This window comes from Megalops cyprinoides, chromosome 18 (genome assembly GCF_013368585.1).
Source record: "Megalops cyprinoides isolate fMegCyp1 chromosome 18, fMegCyp1.pri, whole genome shotgun sequence".
NCBI lineage: Eukaryota > Metazoa > Chordata > Actinopteri > Elopiformes > Megalopidae > Megalops > Megalops cyprinoides.
Genome location: NC_050600.1, coordinates 18,044,406 through 18,056,469, shown reverse-complemented (window position 1 = coordinate 18,056,469; position 12,064 = coordinate 18,044,406). Strand labels below are relative to the sequence as shown.

Sequence of the window (12,064 nt, the reverse complement as noted above, 5' to 3'; positions counted from 1 at the left end):
ACAGACTAATAAGCAGTCACAATTATCATGTTTTCCCCCCTTGCTGTGAACGAGTGGTTGACATTGGCAGAGAATATGTGAAGAAGCCTTTGGCTGGCAGGCTTGTTAAAAAGGTTGTTTACAATTATAATGCTGTTACGGATACATCTGAGATTCATTGGCATTCTCTGTGACTTATCTGAAGCGAAAGCTACGTTGCAAAGACTCCCCGAGTTTTAAAGCTGTGGTGGATGAGCTGTCATCCATGAACGGGAACGAAAACACCCACCAACCCACACACACACACACACACACACACACACACAGAAGTAAATCATTATGCTTATCATTATCATTGGTTCAGTGGCCTTGTGGTTAGCTAGTCTGCCCCAAATGTGGATTCAATCCCCAGCCCAGTCATATCAAAGACTTTAAATCTGGTACCCCTCTGTTCTCTCAGCAATAAAAAAGAGATGGGCTGGGGTAATCACCCTCTGACAGGCTGCTGCTCTGTCCACTGGGTACACTTATTCACGCCGCAGAAATTGGAATAAGTCATGACCCTATGAGACACCCAGGCGAGGATATGGCTTCCATTAGATGTTAGCAGCCATTTCATAAATTGTATCTGTCTCTAATTACAGTAGATTACATTACAAGCAGCAATACTCTCTCTGTGGTCCACAAATCTATTCTGTCTGCAAATGGGGCGGCTGAGCTCGACTTCGGCGGCTTATCCCTCGTTTTCTGTTTCGCAGACGTACCCGTTGCGATCCCCGAACACGTAGCTCCCAAACAGCCTTCGGGACTGGCAGCCTCTGTAGATGAAGCCTCCTACCGGTGCTGCAGTGCTGGTGGATTTCAGCTCAAAGACCGAAGGCTCGTGCTCTGCAGAACAACCACAACGGACAAGTTAAAAACATTCATTGAAATTACAAGTATTTAGCAGACGTTCTTTCTCAGATTGACTTACATAAGCTATAGTTTTTTTTACAATTTTTACATATTTATACAGCTGGATATTTACTAAGGCAATTCTGGGTTAAGTACCTTGCCTATGGGTACCACAGCAGTGCCCCAGTGGGGAATCGAGCCAGCAACCTTTCGGTTAAGAGGCCTGCTCCTTACTATTATGCTACACTGCCACTACACTGTTCCCATAAAATGGCCACATTCACTTTCTTTGCTCAATGTGATGAATCAACTCAAGCCATTTCTTAGCTCAGATAACACAAAAAGAGGATACATGTTACCCCAGAGGCCTCAAGAATGCCACAATTAGGATAATAGAGCTGTGAGATTTTTGCAGGCATTGAGACAAGGCGACAAAAACACAACCACTGTGTAATTGCTGTCGTGTTTCTCTGCAGGGCCTCTTTTGAGACAAGGAACTGCAACATATGTGGCCCATAAAACGATATTTGCCCACTGCACACAGGAAGTACGGGACCCCTCTGCCCGTCAGATGGAATGAATTCATTATTAATCTGGCGCTGGAGCACAGCCCAAAGGATGGAAATAGTCTTTTACGGTCATTAAGATTTTTGTGGATTTCTGCAGGGAGAGGCTCTGGTTGTGTAAGTCAGTCCTGAAAGTTTCACGTTTGCGCTGAGGTTTCCATGATACGCTGTAGGAATATCTATCTCCTGCGATGGCAGTAACACGGGAGCGTGCGTTACTCGGTTTCACTCACTGCACTCGAGAGGAAAACAAACCGCAAACTGCCGTTTGTATCATTTATTTCCACAAACTCCAGCGCCGCTGTTTAATATCAAACTGTCATGCACAGACCCATTAATTACCTTTCAGACTCTTTGTGAGTCTCACCCCTAAGGAAATCCTGCCCTCCAAAAATAAGAAAAATGTTCTCATTACAAGATTATTTGTCACGGCCACCCAGGAGGCGTCTTATTTTAAACATTTTTTCAAAAAATTCGCCAAATATTTGGCCATTTTTATCATATTTTGAATTTGCTGGGAGGGCAAACGTTTCATTCAAATGTCACAGAAAGAATTCTGCTCGATTTAAGACTATATTGGGTGTTCTTTTCTTTGCTTTAACATACTGATACTTCAGATCATATCAGGCATATCAAATCGTAACAAATCATTATATATAATGTCTCTCAAATGCACTGACACTACTTGGAGGATTTAGTCTCTCGCAAATGGACTCTGTTGGACTCATTGGACAGTGAGAAATGGCATAGACTATATTCTGCTTCTGGCAACATCTGCAAAGACCAAACACACAGTTAGGCTAAGTCCCCCAGGAGGGTGGTCATGTTGGCGCGAATGTGCCAAAGTAGAAGATAATTTGTCTGTACTGTATCTGTGTTTTTCTGGGAAAGACAGCACAGAATGAGAGGTGTTTTTGAACACAGCGGAGGGCAGCGGAGTAGTTTTGTGGGAAAGGCTATAATAGCACTCATTGTGAGTACAGACAGTGCTGTGTTGTAATTTAAACCAAACCAACAACCAACAAGCAATTTTTCCACAGGAAATGGCATTGTTTCGAACGTATGGTTTTCATTAGGCTTTTATCTGCAGCATGTAAAAAAAGGGACTATTTTTCATCATGCCACTTTCAGTACTGTCATCATATCACCGTTGGAAACATTTACAGAGACTGTCATGATTAGACATTCCTGAAAACATTCATTTTCCATGAAGGACATTCCTGAAAACATTCATTTTCTCCTCTCAGGACGAGTGTTTAAATTTGAAAGCATCATTCGCTGACTGGTCTTCACTGGGGTGTTAACTGTAGCACTAAAAATCAGAGGTGTATAAAAATTAACAAGTGTGCTGAAACGAGTGACTTAACCATCTGACACCCAATACCAGACAATAACATACGTGTACATAAGTGTAGTTAAACATTTGTGAAGAATATCACTGAAGTATTGAGACTTTTTCATGCTTGTCCAAGTATGAAGGAAAATACAATCTCAGTGACACAAAAAAAGAACAATCGATTTATAGAAACACAGTTGTGGACTTAGAAAACCTCTTTTCTCTGGTCTCTGAAAGATAAAAACGCCTTAAACACTCACCGTAGTCCTTCCCCTTCTGAATCTGCAGTATTCTTCCTGTGGTGGAGTTTCGGGCGACTGAGTCCGTGCACAGTATGAGCAGGGTCCTGTTTGCATCCATGTAGTGCTTGTCCACCGCGCACCTGCAACACGCACAGTCTTTGGTGCACCACGCTTCCTCTGACGTGATTGGTTTATCGCTGACATTCTAAACCAGGATGCAAAACTCTACAAGCACTGCTCTGGTTCTGACCTTGAATATTAAACGAAAAAGACCTGAATGCTTCTTTTGCCACCAACATCACACGCAGACTCAATGTTGTGTGAAAACAGATCCAAAATCAAGCCTGAACACTTAAATTTTACACTGTCTAACACACTTATAAACTATTCTATTCAAAAAGCAGGCCAATTAACAGAAAAATAGAGTACATATCGGGTATCATCAGCCTCATGAAGACCAGTTACAATCAATCTCAAAAATCATTTTTATCTGTTTAATCGACACATTGTTGCGTAATAAATTACGGACATTAGGACAAAGGACATTACTCAGCTGTGATGTGAATGCTGTAGATTTGGGTGGCATGTCTCCGTGTACCTGATCTTTGCTTACCTTCCCGGGTCATGCAGCCCGTGAGCGTACAGTTCTGGCGGCTGGTTGGTGCTGTTGAAGTAGGGGTTGTTCAGGGGGATGGAGTAGGGGGCGTTGCAGCAGTCCGTGTCCACGTCCACCCTCAGTACCGCCCCCGTGAAATCACTGCAGAAACACATTCAGTTACACTGAATGCTTTATGGACTTGCACCAAAAAACATAAATGACATTTCAAATGATACCTGAATAAAATTGTTCAATTTGGAAGAATCATTTGTGTGTTTTATGTATATATTGTGGCAATGCAGTTCAAGGTGAGTGTGTCTGACTCATGTATGTGAGTGTTGAACTCCTCTTGGTAATAAATACCCCCCCTCTCTTTGTGACCACCAGCTTGAGGCCAGTGATCTTTGCCACCAAGCATTCCGAAGAAAGACTTGCATTTTCTCCTAATATCAGGATGACAGCGTCAGCCCGTGATACGGCGGACCAAAAAAAATGCTACAGGGACGTAGCAGGAAGGATGTGTGTCTGGCGGGCTCTTGGCTCCTCTGTGGGCTCACCTCAGCCCGTCCATCTCCTCCATGTCGTCCAGCGTGATCATGCCGTCGCCCAGGAAGATGTGCAGCAGGCCGTCCGGTCCAAAAAGGAGCTGCCCTCCCAGGTGTTTCCTGTGCAGCTCCGCCACCTCCATCAGCACCCTCTGGGTCCTCACGTCCGCCTGGTTCGGGTTTTTCCTGAAACACCCGGCGGGGTCAAATCAGAGAGGCTTGCAGCTGACACACACACACACATGCACACATGATTGTATGAGGCAGCAGTGAGCAGCAGTGATTACAGCCTGCAACCAGAGTGTCATGGGTTTGACATCCAGACACTCCTGTCCTGTGCTTGTAAATATGTAACCATACAAACAGGTACTGTAAAGGCAGTAAGCAGCAAGTCACCCTGAATGAAAGCATTTTTCAACAGTAAGCTATAAAAATAAAGTAGCAACCAATTTTTTCTATTAAATAAAAAAAATGCTACCATAATACTGTAGATGAAAGGGAAGCATATTTCTCTCCAAACAACATATTGTTAGTGAATACTGCCCTCCACCACCAATGTGCTGGACGACATGCAGGCTGTATAATTTGTAAGAGAAAGGCAATAGCACTGAACAGGTGGCTTTGGCCTGCAACTCGAGGGGAATATCCTTAAAGTGAAGAGTGTTAATCTATTTTTCTACTGAGGAAATCCCAGAGTGTTACTGCTTCAGCTTTGGCAAACCACATGAACTTCCTCTCCTCTGAAAGGGTTAGGCGTGTTGCAACTCAAGTGTCAGGCCTCTTCCTTCTCAGACAAGATCCTTCATCGCATTCAGTGCAAAGACAGTTTAATCTGGGCAGCACCTTCAGATCGATGCAAAATAATATCATTTTACAGAGCACCGTGCACAAAGGATTTGACTACATTGCTCTGAGCATAATATTACGCCATGCGCATCAGTCAGCTCGATATTGCACCACCCATATAATGTTGCCAAAATCCGTTAAGGGAGTTTTTAATTAGCCAGTGTTGAGTAAAGTGATTAAAAATAATACAATAGGAATAAAAGCAAAACAATGTGGAGTGAATTGAATACTGTAGTACTCTTGCTAATTAGCTATGCATTTTAACAAGGTGAACAAAACCACCATCCAAACCTCAAAAAGACACCATCATCATTAGCGAAGTTAGACGATTATATGCTGTCATTACAATTTTCCAAGAGCATCCAACGTTGTCATTAAAAACATTTCACAAAACAAAACAAAACAAAAAACCCTTGGCAGCCACCAAACCCTCACTCAATTCCAAACCACAAAAAAAATCACCACAGATGCATTTTCTCATTGAACTACAACTATATATACAGGTTCTCTGTTGAGCGTTCCAAAATAAAATGGAGGAACTTCTCCAGTGTTTTTTTGTCAACTGGGTGCAGTGACAACGTTAAAAATTGAGGAGTTTCGCAATCTGGAAGTTTTTGTTTTCTGTCTACTACCTGGACACGGTGTACTCCACCACTCGGAGAATGTGGTCGTGAGGTCCAATGGCCCATCCCTCCTGGTTGGTGGTATAAGAGACGTACAGCTTTCCATTTTTCTTGTAATTGGGATGGAATGCGAGGCTTAAAAGGCCCCTTTCATCTCCTCCCTGCAGTCAAATGAAAAACACAAAGAATGGTGAAGTTAATTATGTTCTTTACTCTGTTGCAGCTGGAACCAAAGCCAGCCCCCTTCTGTCTCTTTCTCCCTCTCTCCCTCTCTCTCTCCCTCTCTCATGCTCTCTCTCAGCATTCCCTAGGATTATCTGTTCCCCCCCACCTCTCTCTCTCTCTCTCTCTCTCTCTCTGTCTCTGTCTCTCCTTGACTACTGCATCACAAACGATTAGAAAGCCGTTTGACTCGAGGCGGCCCTCTTCCTCCACTCCGGGGTTATAGTGCGCGCGGTCGCTCTCCGCGGGCTCAGCGAGCCAGCAGGCCCTCTCACAGACCCATTGTGCGGTGATTTGTGGACGTAATCTTTTGGGGGTATCAATGGGGGCCGCTTTAAGTGCCTGCAGAATTTATTAGCTTGCTCGCAGTTCATGGAGGACAACACAAAAAGTCCAGAAATCCTCAGTCATTTTAAATCTGTGCAGAGACCGAGAAAGAATAAAAAAAAAAAAATGTAAACACAGTGGGAGCTGCCAACTCCCACTGTCTTGGCACCGTGTTTAGAAAACAGTGAAATTGCTTGTGTAATACGTAAACCTTTACCCCTGGGGGCAACTGCATCAGTTGTCACCACTCCGGTGGTCTGTTCATAGTTAGCTCTAATAAGCAGCTATATCTTTTCAGTCCCTGGGCAAAGCAATCACATCTTTTTTTTCTTCTCTCTTTTTTCATTCTTTTTTTCAAAAAAAAAAAAAAGAAAGGAATGAACAGAACTTTGGGCTTATATGTCAAGAATGTTTGCAATGCCCTCCCGAGATCTTTTGCTGGGGCTTGGGTTAGCAGCACCCATGCCTGGCTCCCTGGTCTATTGAGAGCAGGGATAAAAATGATCGCTTCAGCCCGCCGCAGTGACAGCCACATCCTTGGTGATCAATCTGCCAGTGCGTCAGGTTCGCGCCATCCAAAGTATTGTTTTCCTCCACTTCATCACCCTTCATATCCATTCCTTTAGAGAGGGGGGAGAGCTCACTTCTCACGTCTCACTTTTTCCCAGCAGCCTTTGCTCTGACCTTGCGGCAGTCGCGGGTCATGGGAGGACACGGCCGCGTCCCCAGACAATGGGCTCTGATGTGACTGTTCTAACTTCCCACCTCTGCTGGATTCTACAAATCATCTCACCTTGTCAACCTACAACTGTGTTTTTAAAAAAAAAAAAAAAAAAAAAACTAGTCGCCCTTTATCATTTATCTGAATTCAGTAGTAACTCATTTTCAATAATCCCTGCATGATATACTGTACTTATGTGTGGACAAATATAAGTGAATGTATACTTTGAGTTAAAAAATGCATTTTTAAAAGTATTTTATTTTAAAGACAACAATATTTTTCAGCATTTTGAAGTGAAAAAGCACCTTTAGTTTCACGGGGGAGAGTTAAGTGGCTTTGGTTCAGCTAATGTATGTACAGCTAATGTAGAGTGTGCCAGCTACTGTCTTTAACCTGAGAGGCAGCTGATTCTCAGAGTGGCAAGTACGGTTCAGATCCCATGTTGCTGCATGCACCTTTGGATTCTTATTGGCTCAGTAAAGTCAACACGAGGGAATTCCGCTAGAGCCGATTGGAGAATAGCAACGCGGCCCACCTCAAAGAACATCTGAAACGTCCGCACTGTTCAGCTTGCTCCCTTCTCAGTGAAAGCAGACTGCTGAGTTAAAACCTCCATCTGTTAACACACAAGCTAATCCTATGAAAGAGCTTGAACTCAGAATAAAGATCTCTAAATTCTAAAGCGGACTACAGAACCGAGACCAAACATAACTGAAAGAGATTTCCATAAAATCTTTATTTATTGTGATTGCGCTTTTCTGCATTACACAATAAACCATTCCAATTCCTAGCTCTGGCGAGGTGCTACTGTTGTAACTTGCTATACAGTGAGCGAATGTTATGTGTACTGTTCACATCCGTTTACATTCTGATATGTTAATGGTTAAGAGTTCTGACCTCATTGCCGCACATCAGTTTAATTGATGCAAATAAAGTTTCGGCTCGATTCGTCATAACTGTGGAGCTCGTGACAGCAGCTTGAAAAACACTCCCGACCCTCTGTGCTGAATCTAAAAGCTGTTTATTTAATGAGACAGAAAGAATAACACCATGAACTATTTGGTTCTTCGTGGAACGTCGTTATTACAGTGTGGCCTTGTCAAACTGACTGATGTTCCTCTAGGAATTCTTACTTACTACGCCCACTCGAAAAAACATCCACACTCTGCACACAATTAATTAACTATTCTGAACTCAGTATGAATGAACACAAACCACATCAACTGAGGAATAAACATCAGAACACATTAAGTTAGTGTCAGATTTTATGCTCTACAACACATTGCACTTATAAATAATTGACATATTGTGTGTTAAGGCTTAATATTTCAGACTAACACAATCTATTACATGTGAACACTGCTGGAACACGGGAATACAATAAGGTGGCAGCTGTTTTGACAAAAAAAAGAGGATGATAATTAGCTGAGCATGCCTCTGCTAATTAACTCTCCGAGCTTGCTTTAAAACAGTATGTTCCTATTAGATGTCATATTGAGTTGAAATGAGGTAAACAGAGGATCCAGATGTGAGTGGCGTCGTAACAGTGCCGAATCGCCGTAAATCGACCGCACGCAGCTGGGTTATTGGTGCGAGCTTCGCCGCATTTTCGACCGCAGAAATTACGCAGTGCCTCCGCGCCGGTTCCACGCTGGCACCAGCGCTGTGGCACAGCCAAGAACATCCAAAGAAAATGCGAGCTTAATATGCTGTTAGGCAGTTAATGCAAAACTTCACAAAAAAAAAAAAATCACGTGTTAAAGCTAGAGGGGTGTAAGGGGCTAGATAAGTGGCCCATCTGTGTGGGGGGTAAGCTTGCAATCCTGGGGAGCTGAGATGCATCCTAGTGGAAAAAAAAGACGCCCGGTATTCTGAGAAAAGGTAAACACGGCGCGGCCCCAGTCATAAAACGGCACGAGTGCGTTCAGAGCGACGGAACACCCACATTGACTCGGGCCCTCTCCAAACAGCGCATTGTTTTTGGACTAAGTAAGGTTAATTGTCGCCCTGGGATTCCACCTTAGGAAACCGCGGAACATTATAATCAAAGCATGTTGCCTGCGCGGAGATAAAATATTATCTGCCTTCCTCGCTTGAGTCCCGGCTCCCCCCCCCTTCCCCCGCCCGCCGAGAGCACCGGCGTAACATCAGCACAAAGGGGTAATGTCCTGTTGGTCGAGGCTTAGATAAACACCAGGCTACCCCGCCTGCCCGCGCTGTCAGAAGCCGCGGCGGGGCCAGCATCACGGAATAGGACTCCTGGGGCCACCAGTCTCGAGCCACTTCTAATCGTCATAATGATTGTTTTATCCGAAACAATTAACTTTAATGATGATAAGACGCAGAGGGCTTCCCAGCAAAGCCGTTACGCGGCCCGCGCCATGGGTCTGTAATCTCTGCCCCCCCCCCCCCTTCCCCGACGGGGGCCACTGGAGGGATGCGCGCCGCATAAACTTCCTGTCAAAATATGTCCTCATCTCAGGACGCTATCTAAACAATGCGCTCTTGAATTTGGCCCATTGTGCTCTCCGCAGACACCAACAAGCCGAAAACACAGCAGCGCGGCATTTAAATATTTACGCACGGAAAGTGGATTCCTTTCGAGGGGACACCCGCCGTGAAGTACGACCCTGATGTTGTTCGGCTGTTTTCAAAGGCTTGTAACTGTCTACCATCCTTAGCTCACTACTCAATGCTGTTGCCGCCTGCATTGCTTTCGATAGAGGTTGTGCTTCCTGTACCGGTCCACAAATGATAGGGTGTCTCAGCGTGTCCAATTTAAAAAGCACCTAGGGCAGTTCTCTGAGGAATATTACACCCATGTAATTTGTTTAGCTGGTCCTACAAGGTGGGTATCAATCAGTCTTGTAAAGGATATATATTTAAATTAGTACATCCAGCCAAAATCTTGCTCCAGTTTTTGATGTTAAGAAATTAAAATGTAAGAAATTGACATTTATTGCAATTTCAAAGAACATTAAGTTAATTCACTAATAAGATTATAAATATATTTGTTTACTGATAACCAGTGTGGTTGACGGTTGAACTTTCCTTTCCACACTTCTTGGTCAACATCTGCCAAGCACCCAAATACAAAAAGAAGTAGTTTTACTTCTTTTTGCTTGCGTTGTGAGACTGTGCTTCCTGTTCCTTTTAGCGCTGACTGATAGAGCGTCAGGCCAAACTGAATTACGACATGGAGCCAAAGGTCAGACTTCCGTGATGGTGGGGGGTCACTGAGAATGAACCTCAGGTGGGTGCAAATAATTTTCAAAAATACAGACACGCCAGCGGTTTCCTGTCTTGCCATAAATAACCGGCGCAGCAAAGTCCGTCTCGAGTTAATTTCAAGTTCTGCCTCCGTCATTATGTGGTATTCCGTTGCTTATAGGCCTTGTGACAGCACAGGCATTACCGTGCTCATCCTTACTCAGTTTTGGTTTTGAACTGAAACCTTCATGAACTGAACAAAAAATAAAAGAGTCTGTAAAGAAGTAAACCACCCACATCTCTTTGCATTACATTAATGGCATTTAGCAGATGCTCAATTTTTGCATGTTATCCATTTATACAGTGAGACATTTACTGATGCAGTTGTGGGTTAGATACCTGACCAATGGTATAGCAGCAAGGCTCCAGTGGGGAATTGAATCAGCAAGCTTTTAGTTACAAGCCCTGCGCCTTATGACTATGCTACGCTGCCACTCCAGCTCCTTTCACATGATGGATAGATGGAGTAGCACTGCTTTAAACATGTGCTCCCAGCCTGGTCTCAGGCGCTTTGTCATGGCCCTGATCGAGATAACCACCTGAGGCACAATTACTGAGATAGTGATTCCCAACTATCTCAAAGCTCTCCCACCCACTGGCCCACAGATTATTCTCCCCATTATCGAATGCCCAGCATTCTAGCGAGGGGAGAGCAATGCTTCGTGAATCTCATTGGTAGAGGGGGAGAGCAAGGCTTCGTGAACCTCATCGGTGGAGGGGGAAAGCAAGGCTTCGTGAACCTCATCAGCGGAGCTGTCATGTGCTGTCAATGACCTGAGACCGTGGCAGTGTTTTTTTCCTGTAGAGAGCTCCGCCAAAGATTGGTTCATTTAAGTCGCTTTTTGACAGCACGCAACAGCTCATCGCATAATAGGATTCACGAAGCCCCATACACGTGTGTGTCTCACCGCTATCATGTTCTGTTAGCGAGGAGGGATAGTGCTGACCTTTATGCCGCTCTGCACCAGCTTGTGGATGTCCAGGAAGGGCTCCTTGATCAGCTCCATGCTGTGCGTGAGGATCTTGACGAAGCCCTCCTTCTCCAGGACGAAGAGCCGCTGGGACCCGTCCCCGCAGTTCACCACCCCCACCGGCTGCCGCAGGCCGGACACCACCTCCTGGGCGCAGTAGCAGTTGTGTTTGTGTTTCCTGAGCGGCAGCAAGGTGAGAGGCAAACCGTCACCAGAGAGACACGAGCGTAACCAATGTGAAATTCAAAGGAGATTTTACCATAGCTCCCAATTTCCTTGATTTCAAGCAGAAATCCACAAAAATGTTGGGCAACGTTGACGCAAAGCCTTTCACACTAATTATGATTAAATAATTTCATTCTAAATTAAATATTAAGCAATTAGAGCAATTGGATGACAAGGAAAAAGGCACATCACGACGATGTTCCACAGTACAGCTGTTTCTTCAGACACCTGACCGAGTGTCGTTCCACACGCACTCTGGCTATAGCATGGACGAATGAGCTTTTAGGCTGTAAACTGAATATTTCAGCGACCGCAATCGACTTGTGATGTGGGAACAGTGTCCCATATGCATAGCATCTGGTTCATGTTATTAATAACAGTCTCCTTGCTGCACTTGTTGCAAGACATTTGCAGCCACAGCGTGACACTGCTCTGCGTGATGTTACAGTATATGGCTTTTTCCTGATTAAAATGTGGTCAAATAAAAAAGATGAATAAAAGGCATTTGGCACATTTTATTTGTTTTCCACATTCTGCATGGAATAAGAAGATAGTGGAACAATGGCATTCAGGAGGGGAATCATTTAATCTACTATAAAGCATAGAGATCTTAGCTATAGCTTCTAATTCAGTAGATATAAATTTTAAAGGGGTTTAAAAGGTGTTTCTGTTGATGAGAGTATTGGGGTAGAGTTGTTT

General features: G+C 44.1%; 1 protein-coding gene across 1 annotated transcript in view; it reads right to left on the bottom strand.

Moving 5' to 3' along the window:
• Positions 1–12,064, bottom strand: part of LOC118793173 (hedgehog interacting protein) — a 33,105-nt gene that overhangs the window by 9,158 nt on the left and 11,883 nt on the right. Inside the window, exons 4-9 of the mRNA XM_036551220.1 lie at positions 11,117–11,318; positions 5,639–5,790; positions 4,173–4,346; positions 3,631–3,774; positions 3,036–3,157; positions 744–867 (exon numbers count right to left, since the gene is read on the bottom strand). Of these exons, the coding sequence (XP_036407113.1) occupies positions 744–867; positions 3,036–3,157; positions 3,631–3,774; positions 4,173–4,346; positions 5,639–5,790; positions 11,117–11,318 (918 nt within the window). The remainder of the gene's footprint in view (positions 1–743; positions 868–3,035; positions 3,158–3,630; positions 3,775–4,172; positions 4,347–5,638; positions 5,791–11,116; positions 11,319–12,064) is intronic.